The following is a 26,910-nucleotide window of genomic DNA, read 5'->3' on the forward strand; positions in this document are numbered from 1 at the left end:
AAATCTTGAAACATTTCATTAAAGATTTTTTGTTCAATTCCCAAAATATTGTGCCTTAAAAGCGCTAATATTTTAGTCCCCATTATCGATTCTTCCATTAAGCGCAAAATGTCGTTATATAATTGGATAAATGAAGCAAACATGAGTATATTTCCGAAATTAAAGACGCCAGAAAAGAGCTTAAAAAGTCGGCATTAATTGATTTTCCTTTGTATATTTTATAAGTGGTTCTCTAACTTTAAATAATTATTATCAGTTTGCTTAATGGCTCTCATTTGCTTAAAGATCAAACTCCAAAATAGAACATTCAGATACTGGCCTAAGCAGTATCGCATTTATGTACATGAAGGTATGAAAAACTCTTAAGATAAGTATTCAATTGGTTGTAGTTAAGTGATTTTGTGCCGCTTAAGTGTTAACTATACGATTCCATTTTTATACACAATCAGCATTTTGGAAAAACAGCAATTTTCGATCGAGTTAAATGTACATCTAAGCCCTAAGGTGACTACCAACTAGAGTAGGTATATATATATATACGTATATATAAAATTATAAGGGTACACTCTATACATAAGTATATAAGAAAAGGCTTCTGCATACTGAGCACAAATGTTGCAGGCAACCAACTGGCCGTCGAATCGAGTTTGTCTGGATCCCAGCCAGGATCCCTACGGTCTGGGCTCTTAGGATCTAGGCGAAATTGGTTAGCTAAACTACGAACTACTAGGACGGGGTGGCGCCCCTCAGTGATTGGCGTCCTTCAGGGCCTGTTCCTCGTGATCGGCGTCGATCAAGGACTGCTTGCGTTTCCCATTCGAGCAGGACTCCATCTGCATCTGCTTGGCGTCGATCAGGGAGTGCTTCCGCTTGTACTTCTCCAGCTCGGATTCGGACTCCTCGTCGTCGTGCTTGTTGTGCAAGCACGGGAAGTCGAACATTCGCTCGCCCTTTCCGAACACCTCGCCCTCCTCGATGGTCGTGGGCAGGCTCCTGCAAGGAAACAGGAAGAGTTAGTAAGATATGCACATCATCAACCAATTATAATAATTATTTAATCAATTCCGATTCAAATTATACCGATTGCATGATTCTCTTTCAAAAACTGATTACCAAATGGCAATTATCTTTATTACTATCAAACTTGATCTAAGGCATTACTACTTATAATTCTTTGTATGAAAGCCATTCATCGACTAGATGTGCTCATTAGAATGAAGACTCATGGAATCTTGATGAATGATAACTGTTGGAAAGCAGAGTTATGGATTCATCAATCACTTATCAATTTTGAAGACCTGATTAACATTCACTTGAGGTGATGCATTTCGTTTATTAATCAAATCTGCGTAATTACTAACCTGTTTAGCGTCTCTGGCAGCAGCAGGCAGACAAAGGAGCCTGCAAAGAAGAGGACACCCAGGATGATCGAGGGCGCCGCCTTAAAGAAGGTGCCCAGCCAGAGGATGTAGGGCGCCAGGAAGGAGGCCGCGAATCCGGCCACGTGGACTGCCGCCACGCCCTGACCCCTCACGCAGGTGGGGATCAGCTCGGTGGCGTACTGAGATCCGCTCTCATACGAGATGGCCACTCCGAAACGGGCGGCGATGGTCAGGCAGGCCAGCAGAATGGCATTGTGGTTGTGCTGCTGGTACGCGATCGCAATGCCGGCGGCGGCGGTGAAGAGTCCGCCCACCAGCAAGGAACCCGAGGCCATGCCTTTGCGACCAATGCGATCCTGCAGCAGGACCAGCAGGACACTCGAGGGCAGCACTGCCAAGGCACTCAGCGAGAACATGATGAAGGGGGAAATGCCCATGCCCTCCACGTTGCGAGAGACGGCATCGTAGCACAGAGTGATCACCATGCTGTGGATGAGAGAAATAGCAGAGTAATATAAGTAATTAACATCTTTGACAAGAAGTACTAACTACAACTCACCTCTTGAAAAACAGAATGAGTGTGTTCTTGCGCATGCGTGGCGTTCTGAACATGTCCAGCAGAGTGGCCTGCTTCTTGTCATCGCCACCCAGCATTTCGTGAGTCATTTGGCAATGGCGCCGGAACTCGTCGAAGTCCGCCTGGCTCACCCGGCAACCATTGAACTTGGCCACCCGCTTCAGCCTTACGATGGCCCCGTCGATGTCATTCCTGGTGACCAGCCACTGGGCACTCTCCTGCACCACAAAGTAGTACAGCACCACCAGCAGAATGGGCAGCGACGTGCAGGCCAGGTAGATCTGCCAGTGACCCACCAGAACTGCCAGCCAAGGAGTGAAAACCAGGCCCAGGCAGTAGAACAGACCCACGGCCATGTTGAGACCCAGGGTTCTCATGCTGGGTCGAATATATTCGAGAACTATTCGGGAGAAAGTAAATCAATCGGAAGATCAGTCAAAGGCTTGCATGTTCAATCTTTTAACACGTTTTACAAATAATAATAACAAATATTATCATTCAAATACTCGCTGGACATTCTAACTTTAAGGGCAAATATGACAAAGGAACCAGCATTCACTAATAAATAAAAATAGTCTATTTGCCTAATGAATTGAACCATTTCATATTTCCTATTTTGCTTACCTATAATGTACATCAGGTAGAAGTTTGTGTCCGCTGCCAGGCCGGAAATAAAACGGCAGAGGGTGAAAGTGGCCACGCTCTTGGTGAAAATGGTAGAGAAGTCGCCGGCAAAGCCGCAGAAGTTGGACAAGATGAGGGCGGGAACACGGCCAATCTTATCGGAAAGCAGACCGTAGAAAAGTGTGCCCACCACGGAGCCAATAAAGAACAGAGACTGGCCAATACGTGCCTTGTACGCCGAGTCGCAGACCCAGTTAAGCTAAATACGATATGATCGTTAGATTTTATATCCAGCTTTATTGTTCAGTAAACCAGACATACCTCTGTGTTCATGCTTCTATAGCCGAAATCATAGTTGTAGATCCATTTCTCGCAGGCTTTGCTGCTAACGGTGACATTGTGGCCATTGATGTCATCCAGTCGGGTGCACGAGGGATTCTCGAACTGAGCGTAGATCTCACCGATCTCCTTATATGTCATATTCACAAGCTTATCATGATAGCACCAGTGATCTGGCACAAAACTAATGACAGTCTGCGTAAAGTAATGCTGAAATTCCAAGAAAATCAGTAAGTTTGCTGAGGCAATAGAATGGAAATCAAGAACTCACCATCGATACGATGATATTAATGAACCCGAAGAGGGCGAGTATCATGAACTGGTAGCGATTAAAGTCGCCACATTTGGCCAGGATCTGATCGAAGTCCATGTTGTATGAGTGTAATTGGAGCTTAGTGAGCTGGGTTTCTGTGTGGGTATTGTTTTTGTACTATATATGGTTGTGACTTGGTTCTATGAACGCTGATTTGTTTGGGAAAGGAGGAGGCAAGCCCAGTTTCCAGCGGAGTTCACATGCGATGTATCACAATTTATTGTTAGTTGTCACATTTGTTCCTTTGGCTTGGTCTGAAATAAGAAAGTGTGTTTGGATCGTTAATTTGAGTCAATGAACTTCTCTAAGAATACATTTGGATAAGATTATCTTTTTGGACCATATATCACAGTGAACAGAAAGCAAATAAATTAAATAAATATTTTCACAAGCACAGGGAAGCAATTTCATTGTTAAAATTTCAAAGTATTTTAGTAGACTTTTGTCACAACTAATATAAATATATTTAGCAATGATGCTACAAATTACTTTTTGTAACAAAGTCGGGGGGAATTTCGTAATATGAGCAACAATCTTGTTTAAGTAACCCCCGTTTTTTTTTTTTATCAACTTCGGGGACCGACGAGATTTTAGGGCTCTAATTTTATTATTGTCTAGCCACGTTCTGTCATCAAATCCCGTTTACTTTTCCCTCTAATTGTTTTTAAATAATCGTAATAGACAAATAAATGGATTCACTTAGCACGTTGGGCGTAGTTAGGCGAGAAAATCGATCATGAAAACAACATTTCCACTCGATGCTAACCATATTGAACATGATTCGCTGCCAGGCGAGATAAGCAATTGACTACCGTTGAGCACTTCGCAGAGCAAAGATAACTGCGATCAGACTTTGGCCAAACATCGTTCGGCGTGTTGGACGTACCGAAATTAAGGTCACCAGAGCGGATTCCACAGGCTAGTTACATGGGGACTTATCGCTGGCAAAATATTTATATAGGCGTTCATTTAGATAAAACCCCGAAAAAAGTGCTAGTTGGAGGCCTGACTAATGCGAGGGCCATAACTCCGCCCAGAGACTGTTGTCAAGTACGAGAATCGACTTTCAATGTGGCACGAGCACGTGCAGATGACGATATAGACCTCGTACTGCCCGACTGGATTTCTCCGAATAGATTTTGCTCTTGGAGTTGGACACTCGACAACAGCGTGCTTGGGGATCCGGCACTGGTGATTTACATCTTGGCGAAATAAATAAATAATTTGTGGATCGTTTCGTACATGTATTTGGGGTTAGTGCAACTGGTTTTCCCTTGGTTTTTCACTCTAAGAACCACTTTTTGTGCGTTTTGTAAATCGGATTCAAGGTTCCTTCTAATTACACATTATTCACAAGATCTATCGAGTGTCGAAACTAGTGAAGGCCGAACCAAAATATTTTTTATACACTCTGAAGTTGTGGCTTAAAAACTCAAGTAAACGTATATATAAATCACTTTTAGAATTGTTTTTTCTGATGCTATTTACCTGTAGTTATTATATATGTGGAAAGTGAAAACTCTGGCAACAGTTTTGTTTACGAAACACACAGCAAAACAGATAAGACGAAACAAAAGAATAAATTGAGCAATTTCTGCAGCGTAGAAATAAGATGTTTTCTGCGACGCACGGCAAACAAAATTTCCCGAGAACAATTTGTGTAGGGATATAAGTATGTTATTGTTGATGTCTTTCCAAATACTTTTCTATATTTCAAAGTTCAATGGCTTTGTCACAGAAACGAACACGCGGCCAATAAAAAACGAAAATGTTTTTGCAGCCCGTTTTTGTTTTTTTCAGAGGAGAAGTCAAATATTTATCTGTTTGGATAATCACGAAAACAAACGCGCACGCTCAACTTGATTTGAATGAAATTTGGTTATAATACGTTGAGTGCTTTTCCTTTCTGATGACTTGGCTAGTGCGCTTGTCGGAACCGTTTAGGCCCGTTGGGACGAGCTGGCCAAGAGCGATGGGTGCGATGTGTATCCGCCGAACGCTCCTCACAAACTGAGCTGCCAAACGCCGACGATTGTTTATTAAAAACGGCAAACAGCTGTTCTGTTCGCGCAGCAACGGCAACGGCAGCGGCGGCGGGAAATCGAACTCAACTCAACAGGCGGACCAGAAAACAGGTCATAATTAAATCCAAAACCTGTGAAAAACAAACACATAGCCCAGCTCGTCCAGCTCGCCAAGCTCGAGTTTTGTGATTTTATATTTTTTGAGCGCTTTTACGAGCGACCACACGGCGTATACTTGATTGGATTCGATACGATTTCATTTGATTTACATACCCATACTCCACCCTTGTGATCGGATTGCCTTGCTAATTCTAAAAACAAACTCCCCCTCGGTATAATTTTTGACTTTGATTAACTTGCCCTATAAATAAATGGTTGTGTCGCGTTCATCTTTTGCGTTTGTCCATTTCAGAGAGGTGAAGGGGAAATTCTCGGCTGATTCACTCCATTACGATTATTTTGCTAATTAGTAATTAAAATCGTAGCATTGGCAGTGATGTTACAACATGTTTTGATTATACGATCTTTTGGGGCCGCTTTCTTTGCACTATATCTTGCATACATTCGTTATTTTGAGACTTGTTTATTTTCAGGTTTAAAAAAGAGTCATAACCACAAAGATTCGGGTCTCTTGCCATTTTTAAACTTTTACGAGGGCACACGTAGGATTAATATTTTATCAAAGATTAACATTTAAATTCGAGGTCCAAGAATAAACTGGCAAGAAATGAAATGAAAGCCAACTTGAATTGAGTTTAACTTAAACCATTTAGAGCAATACAGCCAGACTTGGCGAAGATCGTAATGTGATTAATCAAAATTCTTCGGCAATTAGTAGACGACAATTTATTACACACTTGAGGCTTATTGGTAGCTAAAGGTGAATGAGCAGTGAGCCATAAATAAATATCAATTTGTTGGCAACACTAATCAAAAATCAAAGCTCATGGCTAATGCTCTAATGCAATTAAAACCCAATCAAGTAGGTAAGGCGAGTACAAGGCATACGGCCCACAAACCGCCGATTAGATAATGCCCAATTTCAGAGGTTGTACACTCAAGTAGCCGACTTCCATGTGCTAACGAGTTGGGTGCCGTTAAATCGAGGTGCGTAGCCAAAATAAAAGCCCAATGCCAAAACAAAAAATGCGGGTTCGATCGTATCGCACTTTCCCCCGACAAAAAAAAAAAGGGGAAACACGTGCTGGCTGGCGCTTTTTGATCTTGGCCAACTGTACTTGCCAGATGGATGATCTTTCAAGAGAACCGTAAAATGTGCACGGTTCTTGCAAATATGTGCATTTTCATTGCAATTTCCTTTGTCTGACTGACTGTCTGACAAAGAAACAAAGAAAGTACAGGGCTCCATTGGCCCTTTTCAAAGCAACCGAATAAATAGCATTACTCATCGCGCATACGCCCTGTTACCCGACCATCTAGCGGGTAATTTTCACTGAATTGAGTGACTAAGCTGCATTTATATGCTGCTCGACAGATCCTCTTACACTTTTTGGCTAACTTTAGCACCTACTTGAAAAACAAACAATAAAAAGGCGAAAAAAGCGATTATTAAATCAAGAGGCGTTAACAAATCAGCGGCGAGAATTACGAACACCATTTTTGGGACTGTATTAATTTGTTGGGCTAATATTAACAACACCTAGATTATGCTTATGCAAAGGTGTTAGCCTTTGAATTTAACTGAAAGTCTATTTGCGCTTAAAGGTTTTTCGACTCTACTTATAAATAAGCAAACAAAGAAGTTTTTGCTGTCTGGCTTTTGGCTTGTTTAAGAAAAAAATATTGTATATTCTGGTAGCTTTCTCTTATACAATTTGCAGCACATATTAAAATTGCTTAAAATGCGCTTTTGATTATTAAATGCATAGCATGCACGAGGATTTTATTTGTGAAGTAAAATTTTAATAGCATTTATATGCTTTAATAAAAACTGTATATTTTTAGTTTTCACTGTTCATTTCCTTCAGTTGGATCCTTGAGCCGTTCAAGTTTTGTGGTTTTTCCTTGGAGATTTTATTTTAGCACGCAAAACCGAAAATTCCCTGATACCATAAACTATTGTTGAGTCTGATTTAGTTCACACACACTTGCGAAATGTTTCGAAAATTGATTTTATAATAATAGCCCGCAGAGATTGAACTTACTAATTAGGCAGTTTTGATTACAATATAAAGCATTTTACGCGACGCAGCGATTTTTTCCCGTGTTCGTCCGCGGATCCTGAGCGACTTTCCCTCTCACTCTCACCCACACTCAGCGATCAGCTGTTGGGCTCCCGCTCGCGATCTTTTGCTGCTGCTCGCGTGACAATTGGATTCGCTTTGACTTCAAGTTCACAGCATGTTGTCGGTTATAAATGCTTTCGCGTGCCAGCAAAGTTTCGCTGCCAACTGTAAGCTGCAACTGAAAACGAGTGCAGTGTTCTTGCTTCTGCCCTCTCTTTCTACCACGCAATTGCTCTCTCGCTCTGCCTTTTTTCAAATAAAGAATGCACTTTATCCCTTTCACTCGTATTTCCCCATTTCACACGGAGAGAAATTTGGGTACCGACTTATTTATTGAGCTATTTAAGCCACAATAAAGTGGAATAGATTTTTGTGCACTGAGAAAAAAAATTCCGCACATCTCTTTCAGCCGTGCTATTTCCCTCTCTCTCTCTCTCTCTCTCTTGTGTCGTTTAGATTTAGTCTTAATAGTAATGAATAAAGAAAATATTTTCAAGCTATCTTTGAATTACTCTTCCAATTTTTTTTACTGTGTACCCATCCAAGTTCATCAACTTTAGTTTAAAAACGCCATCCACCACATATCGAATTTCCCTTCTGAGAACCATAAATTGATCCGAATGTTTGCTATAGTTTGCTGCTGATTAAGCCTTAATGAGACAATTTCTTTTGTTTGCCGGCCAAGCAACAATTATATTTCCATGAATATCCATATAAATACATACACAAAACTGTTGGCATCAATTAGAGTGCTTGGCGACACAAATATGCCAGTGAGAAACGCCTCTATAACAAAGTGTTTTAATGGGTTAACAATTGGGGGAAGATTGTTAGATGGGATTTACTCGAATGCGGGAGAAATAAAAATAAAAGTGAATTTAAAGAAACGATCTGCTGTTTCTTTGTATGGAGTATCTTTATATCCCACAACTACGTCGCAGAATCGGATTAAAGTTTTAGTGAGCTAGACAGCTCTGAGTAATACGACCTTTATTTTTAAATACACTACACTTTTAAAGGCCAGATAGGGCATTATTCGTGTTATAGTCACAAGCCGGAAACATTTTTCCGAAAGTTCCAAAGCGTGGCGATCCATCCATCCAAAAAAGAGGTAAGGGAAAGCCCTCAGGTCCGAGATCCGAGTGATAAGAGGACTTGGCATCGAGAACGCGTTCTCCCCCACTGATAAAGCTCGCTCTCTCCGCGCTCCGGTCACTCTTTCAGTTGGCCATCCGATCCGGACTGGTTTGTGTCAGTTGTAACCAATTATGAGCACGGGCTCAGCTCCCATACACATTCCCATACCATTCGCATTCGCATTCGCGACTCGTACAATCGGCCGTGGGGCAATGCGGCGTATGCTCAACAAATGGCGTCAGCAGTTTTTCTTCATGAAATTACGAAATTACCATTACCCCCAAAATAAAAAGCCACTTGAAGCACCAAGGGTCGTTAATCCAGCCCACCATAAATACCAAAATTGGCGGTTCCTCTCAGCACTCTATAATATAAGTATAGAGTCCATATACCCCGTTTTTATAGTTTGGAGATAAAGCTCGAATGATACACAGCGTTCCTTGGAAAAAACATGAAATTCTAGACTGAGAACGTGGTGGCAGGGCATGTAATCGGAAGCAAAGTCGGGGAAAAACCTTGATGGCTATCTTATCAACATGATTTTTTATACTGTCATTAATTTGATTTAAATAGTTTTGCCATTAATACATCAGTGTATTACAAAATGTATTACTATCTTCAAGCCTGGACAATTCAGTTCTTTGACCCAACCACAAAAAAAGCAATAAGTTCGCTAAAACAAAAAACAAAAAACGATCAACATACAAAGAAAGCCATTTATTTGATTGGCCAAACATAAACACAACAATCAATTATTGCATAAACAAATCGATGAATGAAAGTGCCGACTCACCGAGAAATGCTGGGCAATTGGATCGAAGTCACCCGAGATCCCGAGATGGGCTATGCAAATGATGTCATGGCACCTCCATCCACACATACGAAATATATGCTGGCTGGGTGCCGGTACCAGCATAAATGTTAGGAATATTCCATCGACAAGTGGGGGCAGCTCTGGGCCGGAGACAAAACAAATTGATCAGAGGGTTTCTGGGGACAGGGAGCTTTTCCGAACCGGTATGAATCGGATTGCATGGTCCACACAAAAGGCCGCACAAAGGTCTACCTTTGGCAGTTGGATGGCAATCAGCTGATAGCTATAGACAACAGTTGCCCAGATCCGCAGTTCCCCCGGATCACCGATCCCTGAACACCGATCCACACCCAGACTACGCATTAACATTTTACGATCGGGCTGAATAACAGACTTTCGATCGCGAAACACGTTGGGCGAGTCTTTCTCCACGCCAGACACATAAAAAATAGTGCAAAACTAAATACTCTGACCCCCAAATCAGAAATCAAAAAAAATGTGGGCACAAAAAATCGAATGAAAACAAATGCGAAACCAAACGAGCTTGGCAACGATGTCTCCGGCATAAAAAGTTTAAAATTAAATTCAAACTATATATATATATATATATGTATATTCTTGTTTATCGTTCGCACAAAGCAAACAAACACGCACACACATGGGGACAGCAGATACAAATGAGTCAAAAACGTGACTTAACTTTTTGCTTTAATTTATTTGTTTGTTCTTTAATTTATGCCAAGAGAAACATGCGCATAATCGTTGGTTAATTAAATGGATATGTATCAGGCAATCGAGTTTACTGCGAACTCGAGCATCAATCATTGAGTTATATGCGTTCGAAAAAAAAATGGGCAAGGTAGTGGCTTAGATTGGGTATCTATCGGTCAAATGTCATTCGGTGGGGTCTTTCTTAAAAATAAAAACCAGTTACAAACGCGAAAATCAAAACAAGTTATGCGATCCACTGCACTAAGGAGACCGCTTCCACGAATGCAATCAAGATAATCGCGCCAATATGTATCTCCATACCAGATCCAACTGGTTGGCCCGAGATAATGGTTCTCATTTTCTTCCATCGCCGCAGTGCAAAAAACTTCAGTTGCAGCTCAGGTGCAATTGACCGCCAACAACTCTAACGGCACTCCGAAGTGTGGAGTGGAGTGCACTTCTAGGGGAAGTACCGACACTCAAAAATAATATGTATCTCAAGAGTTTCAGAATAATTTAATCTTTTCTCTACTAATTCGAATACAAATAGATACTAAATATGATCTTATCTGAACGCTCATTATTTATACTCTTCACTTCTTTCTTTTGTACATTTAACAAGTTTTTATATTGCTGCTCGGAATTTAAAAACAATATAGTATCTGACACACAAACGAATTCGTTGTATCTCTTTGGGAATAATATTTATATTTAAATGGCACTGCCTTATCGTCTGGTATCTTTAATCACGGTTGAGTCAATTTAATTCGCGCTCATAGTATATAAGGTGTGTTTATATTCTTAGCTTTGTTGTTTTGTTTTTCTTTCCGCTGATATTTATACCATTTCCGTGTGCTGATTAAGCCAAATACCTCGGTTGCATATCGTAGCACTCCCCTTTCAGCATTCAACTCCTACGAATCTTTCTAAATATGAGCTGTGGAAACAAGGACATCAAAAGGACCCTGTGCTTTCCGCACAGAAAATACTTTTCGCATTCAGATGCGTCCGCCCACTTAAGTTTTCATTCCCAGAAAAGCTTCAGTTTGTCACCCTAGAGTCATTATATTGGCCAAGGCCAACGGAACGTGTGTCTTGGTCGCGATCCAGAAGTGCTAAATTGAAACCGGTTCGATGGGCGGCGGATTGGTGCGGCACTCGGAAAATGGGAAATAAATAAAAAACCAAACTGTTTGCATTCACTCGGTCTATTTTTAAGGGGCACCGTTTCATACACGTGCGCATAAACATATTTATGTGCGCTTGAAATCATACAACTGAGCGAAGTCGATTGCATAAATTTGTTAATTGCTATTTATATGGGCCGCCACTTGGCGACATGGCGAGCGGGAATAAATAGATCGAATGCAAAACTTTCCACTCGCCTGTGAGAAACTCTTTGCTTTTTGCTTTCCCGATCGCCAACTGCACTTCAATTGCCGTCAATTAATTGTTGCCATCTGACTGCACTTGGCACCCATCGATTCCACTCACAGCATTGAATTGAGGATCTGATTGAGGATTTACGGAGCAGCCGGAATGGAGTGTTTAGTCAATGGAATCGGTAGTATCCAATAGATATACGGCCAATCACCGTTTGCACTTGCACTTCGAAAATTTCGCGGATGCGTTTTCTGATTTCTGGGTTCCGTTCCTGAGCGAGCGCCGATGTGCGACTGTTCAATGCTCGTCAGGTACTCGAAATATCGGCCATGACTTTGCCAAAGAAAAACTAAAGCAAGTACGGGGATTGTTGAGCTAACTCGACTGTAAGATACCCTACGACAAGGGTGAGGTACGTTGCAATGAGATAGTATAGTCATGTTATATACATGAGTTAAACCAAACATTATCATCCTATTTCAAAAGAGCGTGATTGAAGTATTGGTTCATAGCTCTATCGAAATTTATATAAAAGTCATTCATCCTTATTCATATATTATTCATATTATTTATATATACTAACCAATACCTATGTAACCTCAGTCTTCAATGGTAGGAATCTAAATGCGTTCTGGGAATTAAAAACTTGCTTGAACTTGAGTATTCCAAACTAGTTTGCTGACCATCATACCCACTGATTTTTTGAACAAGGGGTACAACTAGATTTCAATTTTGTTGTAGTGCTCTCTCGCTCATTAACGTTCTCTCTCTCGTTCTCGCTGTTTGTTTCTTCTCAGCTGCCTAATGCTGTCTTCCTGGTTTTACAGGGTGCATCCCCTATGCATTTCGGTTTATAGGGATGCTGAACTGTGAGGGAACTTTCCAGCAGTTGGATTTCAAAGATATCAACCCTCTTAAGGCAAACAAATTACGCATTTTTCTTTCTTTCGAATGCAGATGGTTTGTTACAACCTCAAAATGCGTTTCTATACGATGCGTAACAGCGCAATAACCTGATAACAGGTAAGTACAAAGGAAATTAAAAAATAGTAATAAAATCGGAATGGAAATCAAAAGTTTTCCGCTAGGAACAACCCCATCCTAACCGTAAAAATAAAAAATAAAAAACAAAAAAAGAGAGATCTGTAGAGCATGAACTGCATGCAAAGTCGGTGCGAGCAACAGAAATGAATCTGATTATTGCAGTTCTTTGTTAACAATTATTTATTATACGAATTTCGATTTAACCAAACGGAACCGGTTCGATTTGCGCTTGATTTCTGTTTGTTTTCCGAGTGTCTGGCCCCAAACCAATGACGTCAGTGGTCGTGCATTCCCTTTACAAATGCCCAAATTTAATTATATTTTGTTTTGTTTTGTTTGCCTTCATTATGCCTCCGATTTTCTGTTTGCGAGCATTCAACGCCACTCGGCCGAAGAGAAAAAATTCTGATAAGTACTCAAAATGTCAACAAGCACAATGCTTAAAAGTTGAGAATAATTTATTATCTGTATATCTAAAAAAAAAAAATATACATATATGCCTGGCTACACATTTGATGTACTAATAATAATGAATATTTAAGAAACTAAATTGCTTAGCAATGAAATAGGTACTCAGAAATCAATATATTTTCCTTTCAATAGGAAACATATTTTCTAATTTGTTTAATCGTGACACGAATGCATCTTCCCCAGCGACCTTCACATTGAGCAGAAATTCTTTATTTTCGTGAGATTTTCGATTCTTGGCAGCGTCCATCGAATTTGCTTACTCATTTGTTGACTCTCGCAATTTGCCGACAATTCTAAATATGTGGGATTATAATTAGTCTTAGTACTCTATATTTTCACTGTGGATGCATTTTGAGCAGCTGTTACTACTTTGTAGAAGGGTTGTAGAATGGGTTCTTTGCGTTGTGAAAAGTGCTGATAATGAGAACAGATTCGATATTTCGCTGACCTTGCCCAGCAAGCGACTCATCTTATTCTAATTGCAACTGCAAATGCATTTATTATGGCAGACACACTTGGGTTTATTAAACAAGTGCGACAGTTCAACTTGCATAAATTTAACCATATCGTGTCACAGCAGTCTTAATTGATACAGAAATGTGAATTGGAAATCATGCATATAAATAACACATTATGTTATTTTTGCCTCAACCCATCATCCATCAAATATTCACTTAGAAAATAATAAAATACATATATGTGAATTAGAGCGCATTCTGCAATCATCTGTGATAACAATTAAATTTCGTTAAATATTCCTTTTATATTTTATGCTAAATGTTTGTTGCTGTTCAAATCTATGATATTTACCATGTTTATGTTTAGTTTTGATTGCTTAAAGTTTGTTGACAGGTGTTTCATTTAAAAATATCTTTTAAATAACCGAAAATTGTAGAAATAATGAATTATTGCTACTTATAAAAAAAAAAGTATAGTTTCTTTACTGGCTGACGCTTTTAGTTGATATTTTAAATAAAGGTAACCAAACGGATTAATAGAATTAACTGCCCGTCTTTATATAATCATATTGACTGTTATTGCAGCATTTCGCGATTAGTTATGCTCATGCTGGATTTTTTGATTATAAGCTTGGATTTATGCGATCGCTAATTCAGATGCGAGTGTGGGGGAAAACAAACTAATTAGGAGTCGAATGACGCAGGTTGGGGTTGTTTATCCCAAAACGAAACCCGATCAGCTTTCTCCACGGCAATCTAATCAAATCCGACCCTTGGTGCAAATTTCAAAGAGTCGTAAATCATCAGCGAGTATTGTGCGTGGTCCATGCGTAAGCAGGGAAAATTACCATCAAATTTACAATTGTGCCAATCAATTGGCCGGCACTCGAGGAAAAGCGATTGAGGGTATCCTGGCGTGTAAATGGTACTGAGGACTGGAAACTCGGAACTCGGCATGGGATGTCTTCGAGGGACTTTCGGTGGGGGTCAACTCTATTTATAGAGCTGCTCAAGGACGGCGGAAAATACATAGACAGACGTTGCCTTAATTTATAAGCACGCAAATCGCGTGCGCCATAGTTATATATACGCATATGAATTTTCATGAGCGAAAAGCCTGGGAAATGCAACAAAGGCCGAAAATTCTGTGACTCAGCTGTTCTTTGATTTCCTCCCATTATGCTCAAAGTTGAAAGAAAATTTTGCGTTCATTATTGACTTGTTGTTTTTCATTTGCGGCTTCTGTATTTTGATAGCCGAACAATTACTTATGGTTTCTTATGGCGGTGCGTATTGATGTCTTTGCTATTTATTAGTTGGGAAAACATACAATGTTGAAGGAAATCCAAATAAAATTTGCTAATTTTATGTTATCGTTCCGCCTATATCAATCTCTTTTAGCACCGGAAATGTTCGTTTTCATACACAGCGTATTCGCGATTTGCGCAATTAGTTCTAAATATTCAGTTGAAAGCGGTTTCAACGAAGAAAAGTGAAATCGAAAGGTGAAATAAGACTTTTAAACTGATGATTTATTAATTGTTAACACATTGTGGTGTATAAATAAATCGTATGCTAACAAATGCTAATCTAATGTGAAATAAGTCCTCGGAAAATCCCTGACCTTTTACACATGGCGTATGCGTTATTTCTCGCACACTTCATTGATTTAACAGGACGATATCCTGTTCCTCCTCAAAAATGTGTGCTCATCTTAAGTGAGTTGTCTGTCTGGCTGAGTCTGATGGTCCCATGTTATTCAAAAATTGCACATTCACGCCTGAGAAAGCATTAATAACGCCGGCTCACAACATCATTATTCAATGTCATGTCGTCGTCTTCCGAGCGGAGCAAACATACCGAACTAGGAACACTTTGCACTCTCTGTGCATTATTTAGCGCCAACTTGGTGACACCGGGGGGCCCATGTTAGCACATGGGTAACGGGCGCAGGTTGGGGTGACTGGGTGGAATATTGGTCATGATATGCCTCAAGGGTAATTACTGGCAGACGGGACTTTGTCAGCTGGCGACTAAGCAAATCCGTCGTATTTGTAAATAATTAAAATGGCCAAGCATAAGCGATCGATGTCATTACACGGCAACGGAAATGAAATAATAATCAACGGGGAATGGGATTACAATGAGTGATTCACTTAGTCGGAATTATTAAATCAATAAAATTATCAAACTCATTAGCATGAGAGCTGCAAAAGTTTTTTTTTTGCCATCCCGTGGCGAAAGTTCCCCTACTTCATGCGATTCGCGTTTCTGTTGAAGTTCAAGGAACCTTTTGCCGTAAAAGGAGCAAAGTTTCGCTGCGTTCTTTGCACTGATATAAATCGTTGCCTGTTAGTGGGACTTAACTGTCTGTCAGCACAAAGAACACAGCTCCTGGCGAAGTCCTTCCTCCGGCAAAGCTCACAAAGAGCTCTGCAGTTCCTGGACTCCGGTGGACTCTGAAGCCTCAACCTTTGTTGCTCAAATACTAGTATGTGCCGGCGCCGGCACCAAAAATCAATATTTGGAATGAAGGGGCAGGGGAAGTTGCACGGAACCAAAGAAAACATAATTGCCAACATTGTTACCCTACAAACTTAAGTTTTAACAAATAAAGTTTGTAACATGTGTTTTAATTTGAATGCTAACCATTAGAGTCCAAATTAAGGTGTAATAGACCATGCTTAAGTTCATTTTAAAATAAAGTAATTTTCGTACAAAAACATAATTAGTAGAAGTGCACTGCAAAGGTAGTTTTTTACTCATTTCTCCGACACTGTAAAAGTTGGACCACGGGGCGTATGGGTAATGCAGCAAACCGCAAAAGGTCAAATGCCTGAGCTGATACCGCCGAATGCTTTTTAATTATGAAAATAACAAAGACAAATGAAACGAGAGCCAGGACACTAATTGACTCACCCAGAGATGCGCCGCAAGGACTGGTTACGAACTGCCAGTTGCCAGGACAACGTTTGTGGGCACTCGTGGGAGGACAACTGCTTACGAGTTGATATCCCAGGGCAACGCCGCCAAAGGCTCCAACGCCTTGGGGCAATAAGCGAATGCACTGCCAGGGGCCAATTTCATCGAGCCCGGCATCTCGTCCTGCGTCTTGCGTTCAGCGTCCTGTGATGTTTATCCTGGCAATTCGCGACGTAAACTGAACCCAAGTAGCCCTAGCCCAACTGAAAGCAGAAGGACTCCACCGCTCGCTCAGCCGCTGCTCTGCACTGCGGAAAACGAGGCAAGCGAATGAAAATGTGTGCGGTTTGTGTTTTCACTACACCGCCGTAGCGCCATGTGCGCGTAGCTGGCGGTACAAATCAGCTGAGAGCGGCGCACGCTTTTCACGAGTGACGTCACCGTTGTCGCGACTCATGCGCACCCAGGGCGCGGAAGAGAGAGGTGGAGAGCGAGCGCCACAGCGAGAGCGAAAGAGATGCCCAAATACCCAAGATATTCAGACACTCAAATAATCGTGCTCGTGTTTCTGTATCTTGGGGAAGTCGCCTGCTGTGGCGCCGAATGTGCTTGGCCCAAATGCATGCTTGTTGCGCCACTTGGAACCACCCCTCTCTCTCACCCCTTTCTCAATCCATCTTTCACCCCACCCTCAGGAAAAGGGCGAAAAGGGGGTCGTTCTAGCCGACCAGGGATGGCTGATGGCGGCACAGCACGCTACTATGTGCGACTAGGGCTTATCGAACTATATTCAGAAATATATTATGCTAACATATAGGGAAGCCAGTTAAAATAAGTAATACCAAAGCTAAGTAAAGTTACACCTAATATATCAAAATAAATTCTTTAATTATTTATATTAAATCAATCAAAAATTCAATGATTAATTGTACTAAATTACATATCCTAATATGTCAGAAAAATGTACGAAACATTTAATCAAATCAACCGCATACGGGAAAATGAAAACATACCAAATATTTATGTCTCGAAGATTACACAAATGATTTAAAACTTCATTTAGAATCAATTTATTCACCCCAATATTTGACTATTTGTTTATTGATATATTCAACATTGAATAGAGATTCCAGTATATCAACATCAATATACATACATACGGTTTAATGTATGCAATAAATACATGTATATATGTCACGCTATCTAAAATAAATGTTCATGTACGCGTCATTTGAGAGCCTGAGTTTTTTAACACGAATGAGAGATTACTTTTAACATTTCGTAATATGCAATTAATTATAAAAGTATATGAGTTGTGCTCGTTTACAGATTGGCACTCACTTGGGCTGCATAAATATAAGTTTGAGCCACTTAATAAATCATTTTCAATTAACAGATCATAAAATTGGATTACCTAAATAACAATTACTGGGCTCTTACAATAAAATAAAGCATGAGTAAAGCTTGTAACCAAGTATCAAACAAATTTCTAAGGGTTACTAAATAATAATAAAAGTGTCATAGCTAAGGCCTAATTAAGTGACTGAAAGGAACATTCGTAACACAAATAATCACTTTGAATGATTTTTAACTTAGTCACTGAGTTTTTTGTGCACTTCGTCTAAGCAATCGGCACCGGAAATTCCTGTGATTGGATTTTCGCCGTGTATAATAGCATCCATTTCGATCTGTGTGAGATTTTCAGTAAGGAGCTTTTCAATGTTAATGAACTTGGCATTAGGCTCTTGAATGGAGGCAGCATCCATGTCCTGGTCAACTGGCGTCTGGAGCACCGAACTGCTGCGCTTGGCACGCTCTGAAACGTAAGGTAATTCAAGTTTATACAAATTAAGAAGTTAAGATTTAATCACATACCAAAACGAGCCCTGTGGGCCTCTTGATCGATGATAATTTCATTGGTCACATAAACTTCGCGTCGGATTTGGTCACGCAGTTCAACGCTCATGTCCGGAATGCACCAACGCACCAAAATCATCACCAGGGCAACAAAGTTCTGAAAACAAAATGCAAGCCATCAACTAATTTATGCAAAATATTTCATCATCACACGCCCCTGAATTACAATATTTAGTCTGCGACGTTGCTGGCGAATTTGGGGTCAAATGAAGCCTACCAAATGACAACTTTCCAGGCAAGTAAATGGAATTGGCTAAATGCAGCTTAGACAGGTGCTAGCCTCAACCCTAATATAATGTGTATTGGGGGCGATATCGTCGAGTTCTATTCGAAAAAGAAACCCCTTAGAAACCAAAACCGGCACAGCAGCACACCGCTCAACAAACATGCAACACATGCAACATACTTGACTCGATGGACTTTGGATTCTTGCAGCATAAGAAAGACAGAAAGCCGGGAAAGAATGAAAGGTAAATATAAAGAACCAAAATGGAGAACCTAAATGGATAATTGGCCCTAGTTCTACTTAGAGCCAAAAACTTTAGTTAGTAGCTGTGAGTACCTCGAGCCAAGCGGACGCGTTTAAGCAAAATTAAATACAATACTAAAATTATAAAAAAGGATATAGAAATACCAATTGTATAAAAGAAATAAATAAATTACAAAAGAATATTATAAAATCTAATTAAAAACAGGAATACCAAGCAATCTGAAGAATAAAAAAACGGTCGAAATATTGTACAAAGTTAATTAGGCCGTGTTCAAGATGAAATACTTTGAATTCCTAAGCCTTTCGTCGGTGGGCCTCTGCATAGCCTGTGGGGACTTGCTATTAGCAGTGAGCATACTGGGTCCTTCGAGCTTTTACCTATACCTCGATTTCATGGATATTGAAAAATGGGAACAGGATGCCGAAGTGGAAGCTTTGACTCCCATTGGAACCTTCTTTTCAACATTGGGTAACTTAACGGAAAGTACCGAATATAATTGTTTTCTAAATACAAAGTCTTACAGTGAACTATCTGTGGGTGCGAGAGTTCTCGCAGGTTTTCTATATGACAGCAACGTTTATAATTTGGGTGAAGGCAATGATAAACCTAATGGTGGCCTGTATTCTTATCGACGGCATAAAGCAGGTAACATATTTTAAATATCCCAAAAGCACATTACTTATTTAATATAAAATATAACAAACTATTTTAAGAAACGTCTCGTATGTATTGCTCCCTGGTTGATAAACTCATGCCTATCAATGGTTGTTGAAACGGGCATTTTTGTGAGCCTGGAGCTGCGAATTGATGAAGTTGATGCCGCAGTGGATCGTCGAATAGCGAGAAGCCTAATCTTTGGCGTATTTATAGGTGAGCTACTCCTTTCATACTTAAGTTAAATAATTGTTTATATCTCAATATATATTTCAGTGCTGAACGCGTTATTTTCGTATGGTATCTTTGCTCTTTATCGCAAGCTAAAGTCTGACCCCAGTGAGAATGTTGAAGTCATTCCCCAAAGCCCGCCACACACATTTAATGCCTGAACATACTTAGAATTTACGTTTTGGAACCGACAAATATAAATGTTTGAAAAATAATACAAATAAATCTATCCCTAAGTTTTACTCACTTCAAAGACGACTACAAAACCCAATCGGCAGGCCAGAATTATGTAGAACATGCTGCTCAATGTGTATTTTTCTGGAGACGATGGTGGAAGTCGAAAGTCCGTATATCTGAAAACAAGCTAGCTAATAAGTAATTCCTGAAATTATTCCATATATTTCACTCACCTGCACGTTGTTATGTTGGAGAGATCGCCAGCTAAGCTATACAACGTGGGCGAATCAATGACTTTGAACTCTGATAGTGTAAAGTTGAGGTAACCATCCAGAGTGCCTTGCTTGTTTACGTAATGCCGGTACACCAACCGCGGTATCATGTCAGAGGTAAAGGCAATGATGAATCCCTAAATACGTGGTAATTAGTTTAAGATATTTTGATAATTCTACCTCTGCGAATTCTACCTACATTTGTGATCACGCTGAGCTTGCCTATGCAGTCCAGGATACGATACCACACTCCTATATCTCGAACTCGCTGTGATACTGGACGCTTGTGGTGGGTCAATAGTTTCTTTGCATCCAGTCGCATTTCCAGGATATTATTTAGCAGGGCAAAGAATGGCGCCAGCGGAAAAGCGGCCACAAAGATGGTTACGAAGCCGTACTGCAAGACCATCTCCAAATACTCGGGAAACAGACCTCGGGCACCCCAATCCAGTAGCTTGAAATCCCGCATCCAGCGTTCGTCTTTCGCCTTGTCTGGATTCGGGGTGTTGTTGAAAAGTCGCGACAGTCCCACCTGAATGGCCAAAACCTTTCGCCAGAACATGGGAAGATACACTTCAAGAATAGTGTTGAATGCCTGCTTGCCAACCATTATAATGGCTAACTGGATGCACAGCTCCGTCAAACAGCCGCCCGATGAGCACTGCAAAATAAAGAGTTTATTAATTTAACTATATGTATATACGAAATGAAAAGACTCACCTCCTCCTGCCGATAGTCAAAAAGCTTATTATACTCTCCCGGATGACCAACGAATTTACCCTTGAAGAAAGCTATGTAAAAAATGGAGGCGTAGTAGTTTACAAACTGCAGCAGATAAATTTTAAGGGTAAGCGAGTCATCGAACTGAGTTTGAGTGCGCCACATTTCCAGCTCTGTCAGGTACTCAGCCAAATGATTGTACATCTAAAAAGAAATGTGGTATTTGTAAATCGATCTAACTAAACGAAACCATTTGCTTACATAATTAAGTATATAGAGCAGGCACAGATTTACAAAGGCAGCTGATGCAGTGGCTAGGACAATAGCGCTAGAGGTGGTCATGGGACTAGCACCCACTTTAAGGGCGGCCAGCATGGACATTCGGTATACAACCACTGCCAGCAGTGCCACAAAGGCCAGTGCAATTAGGAGCAGTACCACTGAAAAGCTGAACACGGTGGCGGGAAGTTTCATACGCCAAAAGGGAACCGTTGGCTCTTTTATATTGGTCACATAATCCACTCTCGTCGGTGGTATGTGCTCCAAACGCGCCAGATATTGTGGCCTCGGATGCTCTTCATGCACATCGAATCCCGTCAGATCCCAACGATGCGTTATTTCGGCGGAGTACCGCTTCCACAGCTCCAGAAATAGGGTGGCCCAAAAGGACATAAAAACGGCGAAGAACACGGTGCTGGGATTGTCAATGAGGTACGTGACTTTGGCATAGTTGCAGGTCTCTTTCAGGTCCCAAAAGTTGCACCAATCACAAAGAGGACACATGGTTATGTTTGTATTACCGCTCTGGCAAATATCTTTCCTAGAGATAATATTTAATTAGATTTCATTTTATATGGAGGATTATTTAAATATAAACTTACACAGGCACATAGTTTTTAAGGGAGAACCATGAATATAGGAAACAAATGACACCCACTATTGAGGCCAGCAGCAACATGTAGGTGTAGTAGCCCAGCCAGGCGAAGTACAAGCCTAAAATTGATATTTATACGTTAGAAAATATTATTTAATTTTCTATTATATGATCTCACCAATTTTGACACCGAAGTATTCCTTGATGTCATCCAAGGGCTGATAGCGATACCATTTGGGCACAGAGGCCCAATGTTTGTACAGCAGAGCTCTCATGGTTCCCGTCTCGGTTATTTCACCCTGTGATAAATACATAGTTTAGTTGAACAATTTAGCATAGAGTCAATCAATTACATCATGGAGTGGATAGGCAGCAGAGTAGACACCCTCGGCAATCAGTCGCTCAATACCGAAGGCCATGTCATGTTGATTCTTGGCAGGAAATCGCTGGCGATCTAGGATGAACTCAACGATGCGGGAACGGACGGCGGTGGTAAAGAAACAATCCTGTCGGATGTCAAAGCTACCGGCCGATAAGAAAATTAATAAGTAAATAGGCACGATAATTTTTATATAGAAATTATTTTGAACTCACAGATACTCCTTATCGCGACTGTAAATGGCAGTGAATCGATGAGCTCGCTTTGGAAAAATTTCCTCGTCCACATAAATGTTGCGCAGAAAGAATTGGAAAACATGTTTAAGACTAGAAAACACGCTTTTGGTCGATCGATTGACCACGGACATTCCTGGAATCTAAAGGCATTGAAAGTTCAAGTGTAAATGGTATTTAGAAACTAATTTTAATAATTTTGTGTTAACATTCAAGCTGGCTTGTTCTAAGTTACATTTTCTTTATACAAAATCTATCAAGGTTAGGCTGGGTATTTTAGTTCGATTTCAAACAACTCACAGCGGAAGCTAAACGAAATATGATAATCTAAGATTATTTTTAGGGGATTAATAATAAAATATTTAACTGGTTTAACTTCAACGCTTTGGCCAACCTTATTGGTCAAGTAATGGGCCGCATTTCGTAGGCGATTCGATCTTTCAGATATGCGTAAATTGCATAACGACTAAAACATACAAAATATAAAATGATTTAAATTAAAATTAAATCATAAATGAATAAATTACATTTTCGGGAACTTTTAATTTTTGAATAAGGCCTAAAAGAATGCTATAATTTTGGCTTTAGCTTAGCATTTAAAAGTATGTTTACTTACCTCCTTCATGGGCATGCGCAGCTTAAGAATTTCCGCATACCGTCGCAGGACCTCCAAAGGAGCGTGGATCTAAAATCAATATATATGAAAACACTATACAAGTTGATTAAGCACTGCAAACTTACCTTAACGAACCAGATCTGGTCCTTCTGACTGGACTCGACCTCCAGCCCCTGACTAATGAGATTCGCCTCGAAAACACGACGCTTTTCCGTGTTCTCCAGCTCCGTGGGCTCGTGCGCATTGATCCTGTAGGCCAGGACAAAGTCAATGGACCGGACGCAGTCCTCAAAGAACAGTGATGTGTTAATCTCGCCCCGCTGGTAGAACTCCCTGGGGCAGCTGCACTCGCGATCATCGTAGACGCCGCCTACATTGCCCTTCACAAAATCCGGATCAGTCATTGGCAGAAGGGGAGCGGCTGGATTCGATGGGTTGGTCCTGTTCCCAGTGGGTCTTTTGCCATTGGCCCTGGGCTCGGCAGATTCTGGCAGTTGGAGCGTGGGGGCGTTGCTATACGATAGACAGTGGCAGATAAGGTTAATTATCGTATTTAGCTAGGTAGATAAACTTTCGGCTGAAACACATCGCAGACATACTTAAGCGATATTTAGGTATAGTAAAGATACTTTTTAGTATAATGTAAAGTAAATAAACCTATTCTATGAACCTTCTTAACATGTGTCAAGTTGTAATGGTATCAAATTATTGTTTTCACAAGGTACCCCCATTCCTTAAACTAGAAATATGAAATAATCGCAAGTCACGACTAACTCGAAATGCTTTCAGGCGGAAAACTTAATGTGATACAATTTGAAGCGAGTAAACGGGAGCAAAACACGTTTAATTCCCGACTGGCGACGCCTGTCGTGCGGAAAGGTCCTAATGGGACGCACATCCCATTAAAACACCAATAACATATATAGGTCACCTCCTGGGAGAGCCAAAGCCACGGGAATTTAACGATAAATAATACCTCTTTGCGACGGGAAGGAAACGCACAAGATGACCTCAGTTAACGTTTGCTCCGTTAATCCAAGTAATTAAGTGTAGGAACGAAGAAATCTCAGCATATGCTCGGTTTATCTTTAGTTCAATTTAGCCTTAAGTTGAAAATCATCTAGAAACTTTAACAAACACTTCTCTCATTACATACAAACATTTGGTATTTGTTTGCTAAAAAGCAGCTTCATGTGATGTGATCTAGATGAGAAATATCTAATGATTCACAGCCTTTAATCGATGTAGAATACTTAAAGCTTCAAAGTGCAATAGGGCCGAGCAATCTCCTCTGTCGGGTTTCATTAAAAGTGCACAGAGCAAATGAGTAAAAGTAATGAAAGAATAATTTATTCAACTGATAAGCAATCAAGCATACAGTCTGGATTTGAACTTATGAAGTTAATTTTGTTATCAGCAGCATTACAATCGTATTTTCCTCTTTAAATATGCTTGCCAATTCTATGGATAATGCTAAAATATTGTAAGCAAGCTATCTATGTTAGTATATAGTAATATTGAAACTCAACTTATAGATAGGGGAAACGTTAACTTAACCCCCCCCCCCCCTTATGATTAACTTCTAATCATAAATCTTGTTATTCCCCTCTTTTGTTGCTACGTTTTTTTTTGTATTATTGTTCGTTTGGTTCATTAAGCATTTTTACACTTCTTTGGCCTTCGCACAACTCGAAATTATCTTCAGCTTCTTTCATCAAAAACATAATTAAAATTTACATATAATGGCTGTTTGCTTTGTAGGCCCACACGTTTTAAATTTTCGGCATTTGGTTTAATCAAGGCCAAGAGAGTGAGAGAGACATTAATTTATGAAACATGTGTTGCGTTTGTTTTCTGATATATTTTTGCATTGGCTGCTAAAATCACTTATATAATTTAGATGTTCCTGCTAAAATGCCACCGATCAAATAGGCATTATATGTATATGTACATCGAAGGCTTATTCATCCCACAAGATCGCAATACTTGAGGTGCTCAAAAAACGATGCGAGATACGCGACACACATAAAGAAAATATTGTCTTTTGCTTTTTCGAAACGATGATTAATGCTACAATACACACGGAATAATGGCAGAAAAACCCGTTTCCTTGAAAGGTGATCGGCTCGTTTCGGTTTACAAAGTTTACAGAACCTAATCGCAATTATCGCGGAAAAACTTATGATGGAAATTTTCACCTCTTGTCCGAGCAGATAATTAATAAACACTGAATTAAAGTCTACAAATGTTAGCCATGGCAACCGACGAATTTGTTTGGAGCGAACTGAGAGACGACAACCAACGCGCAGCAGCGAAGACAACAAACTGAGAAATGAGAGGCAAACCAGCTGGGTTTTTTTGCCGGTGGCCCCCGTCCCCCCGCAGCTACCAACAGCACCGTTATATACATCCCCCCAGTCAGCTGTTTTACTCTCGAGAGAGTTTTGAGCACATGTTTTTCCAATTGATCATTCGGATGTCAAGTGCATTACACCTACACACACATATGCGAGTTTAAGCGTAAATAAAAGATAATCGGTATCTTTTTGTCTAATTAAACGAGAGCAGAGCGTTTATTTCCAATTTCCCGCTGGGAAAGTCTCTTTTCGCTGTGTATGATAAGAAATTGGAACGATGCCAAGTACAGACTGAGAAATCATATTAGCTCGATTGCAACAATAATAGTTGCAATTGAATATTAAATGGTCTGTTGGGACTCACCTCCTAACAATCGTGAGTCACTAAACAACTGAAATGATTGCTCAGCAGATTTAAGACAGATGTGAACAATCAAACCAAATATTTGGAGTATATGTACAAAGAATCGCACTTCATGTGTTGTTTAGGCAAATGTACTTTTTCAGCTATTGCTCTACCTTAATGAAAGATAAGATATACAGGGTGCTTAAACATTGGGTACTTTTTTTCTGTTTCTATGATTTTAAGCTTATGATCTTAAAATGTCTATGAATTAATTATTTAAATATATAGCTGGATTTATTGGTAACTATCAGTTAAATTGCTAGACACCCTGTATTCCGCACAAGTAAAAACTCAATTACAGAAAACTGACAACAAAAGCAGTCGGCTGCAATTAACTTTAATGGTTACTTCCTCGGCCCAAAATGGTCTGAATTTGGAATAAAGTGAATAAAGAATAAAAGTGGGCTTACTAACCTTTCTGCAAACCGGGCTCTCTTGTCGGCGGCACCGAGTGATTCACGCGATGCTGATAATTGCTCCTGGTCCAGAAATCTCTGCGAAGTGTCGCGCCCGCGCCAGAAGCTCTCCTTTCCCGTTAAGCGCTCGTGGAGATTGTGGCGCTTCATCAGCTCCATGTCGAAGGGAGCTAGGGGGGTGGTGAAGGGGGGCTCCAGCGGGACAGTGGTGGTGGGTGATATGGCGGGATTGTGGGGGCTCCGCTCCAACAGCTGGAAGCTCTCGTCCTTGGAGAAGGGGGGTGGTGAGGTGGCCTCCTCCAGAGCGCCAACTTTGGCACTGCCTAAATTTAGCATCTTGTTTCTGAGAAATTCCTAAATTTAGTCAGTTTCGCTAAATCGCATTCTCTCTTCTTTTTCGCTCTTCCTCTTCTGCGGTGCTTTCACAAGGCATCTGCATCTGTGTGCGTTGGTGGCCAGAAATTTAGCAATCAACTTTCATCTTTGCCGTTCATTAAACTAGTACTACTAATATCACACCCTCCTATTGCACTTTACACTCATTTATTATTTTATAATTATGAATGAATTAATTTTCGCTGATTTAGCGAGCGACAACAGAGCGAAAAACCGTTTCTACCAATGTTCTGTAACAAACTAACAAAGTGCTCAGATGGTGGGCAAGTGCCAGTCGGTTCTCGATAATATATCGATAACTGAGCGCGCAGCTTAAAAGTGGTAAG

At 40.4% G+C, this 26,910-nt stretch overlaps 3 protein-coding genes and 1 non-coding gene across 13 annotated transcripts; 1 reads left to right on the forward strand and 3 right to left on the reverse strand.

Annotated features, from left to right (window-relative positions):
• Positions 1-132: 132 nt before the first annotated feature.
• Positions 133-16,827, reverse strand: CG6231 (uncharacterized protein). Of its 6 annotated transcripts, none has more exons than NM_169865.2 (7): positions 16,443-16,827; positions 3,194-3,489; positions 2,905-3,132; positions 2,584-2,842; positions 1,942-2,359; positions 1,362-1,868; positions 133-993 (listed from the first exon to the last, which is right to left on the reverse strand). In NM_169865.2, the coding sequence occupies exons 2-7, from the start codon at positions 3,290-3,292 to the stop codon at positions 747-749; spliced, it is 1,758 nt and encodes a 585-aa protein (NP_732436.1). In that variant the 5' UTR covers positions 3,293-3,489; positions 16,443-16,827; the 3' UTR covers positions 133-746. The 6 variants fall into 6 exon arrangements, with proteins under 6 accessions (NP_732436.1, NP_732437.1, NP_001262734.1 ...); NM_169866.3 differs by lacking the exon at positions 16,443-16,827 and adding an exon at positions 11,553-11,867; NM_001275805.1 differs by lacking the exon at positions 16,443-16,827 and adding an exon at positions 9,436-9,586.
• mir-9373 (mir-9373 stem loop) lies at positions 5,189-5,247 on the reverse strand. Its single transcript, NR_144671.1, has one exon. It is a non-coding gene; the product is annotated as a mir-9373 precursor RNA (primary transcript).
• A 699-nt stretch (positions 16,828-17,526) lies between the features above and the next one.
• subdued lies at positions 17,527-26,831 on the reverse strand. 5 transcript variants are annotated; one of them, NM_001202319.2, is made up of 15 exons: positions 26,187-26,831; positions 23,135-23,522; positions 23,010-23,078; positions 22,788-22,859; positions 22,376-22,536; positions 22,135-22,303; positions 21,960-22,080; positions 21,789-21,900; positions 21,169-21,727; positions 20,908-21,111; positions 20,387-20,848; positions 20,149-20,324; positions 19,986-20,091; positions 18,321-18,459; positions 17,527-18,261 (listed from the first exon to the last, which is right to left on the reverse strand). In NM_001202319.2, exons 1-15 carry the CDS (start codon positions 26,522-26,524, stop codon positions 18,038-18,040), a joined length of 3,300 nt encoding a protein of 1,099 aa, NP_001189248.1. In that variant the 5' UTR covers positions 26,525-26,831; the 3' UTR covers positions 17,527-18,037. The 5 variants fall into 5 exon arrangements, with proteins under 5 accessions (NP_001189248.1, NP_001262737.1, NP_650820.1 ...); NM_001275808.1 differs by lacking the exon at positions 26,187-26,831 and adding an exon at positions 25,208-25,337; NM_142563.2 differs by lacking the exon at positions 22,788-22,859.
• CG34138 (uncharacterized protein) lies at positions 19,058-19,988 on the forward strand. The gene is made up of 4 exons (NM_001043264.4): positions 19,058-19,321; positions 19,377-19,498; positions 19,567-19,723; positions 19,784-19,988. Exons 1-4 carry the CDS (start codon positions 19,129-19,131, stop codon positions 19,897-19,899), a joined length of 588 nt encoding a protein of 195 aa, NP_001036729.2. The 5' UTR covers positions 19,058-19,128; the 3' UTR covers positions 19,900-19,988.
• Positions 26,832-26,910: the final 79 nt, after the last annotated feature.

The sequence above is a fragment of the Drosophila melanogaster genome, chromosome 3R (assembly GCF_000001215.4).
Source record: "Drosophila melanogaster chromosome 3R".
Taxonomy (NCBI): Eukaryota; Metazoa; Arthropoda; class Insecta; order Diptera; family Drosophilidae; genus Drosophila; species Drosophila melanogaster.

Excerpts from the sequence above, each read along its gene's own strand:
- CG6231 (NM_169865.2), bottom strand. The coding sequence starts at position 3,292 with ATGGACTTCGATCAGATCCTGGCCAAATGTGGCGACTTTAATCGCTAC. Across the intron at positions 2,843-2,904 it reads ATAGAAGCATGAACACAGAG|CTTAACTGGGTCTGCGACTC; the intron begins GTATGTCTGGTT and ends TATCGTATTTAG. Across the intron at positions 2,360-2,583 it reads CTACCTGATGTACATTATAG|TTCTCGAATATATTCGACCC; the intron begins GTAAGCAAAATA and ends TCTCCCGAATAG.
- CG34138 (NM_001043264.4), top strand. The coding sequence starts at position 19,129 with ATGAAATACTTTGAATTCCTAAGCCTTTCGTCGGTGGGCCTCTGCATA. Across the intron at positions 19,322-19,376 it reads AACCTTCTTTTCAACATTGG|TGAACTATCTGTGGGTGCGA; the intron begins GTAACTTAACGG and ends AAAGTCTTACAG. Across the intron at positions 19,724-19,783 it reads AATCTTTGGCGTATTTATAG|TGCTGAACGCGTTATTTTCG; the intron begins GTGAGCTACTCC and ends TATATATTTCAG.
- subdued (NM_001202319.2), bottom strand. The coding sequence starts at position 26,524 with ATGCTAAATTTAGGCAGTGCCAAAGTTGGCGCTCTGGAGGAGGCCACC. Across the intron at positions 20,325-20,386 it reads AGCTCAGCGTGATCACAAAT|GGATTCATCATTGCCTTTAC; the intron begins GTAGGTAGAATT and ends CCACGTATTTAG. Across the intron at positions 18,460-19,985 it reads GTTTTGTAGTCGTCTTTGAA|AACTTTGTTGCCCTGGTGAT; the intron begins GTGAGTAAAACT and ends TTTTGTTTTCAG.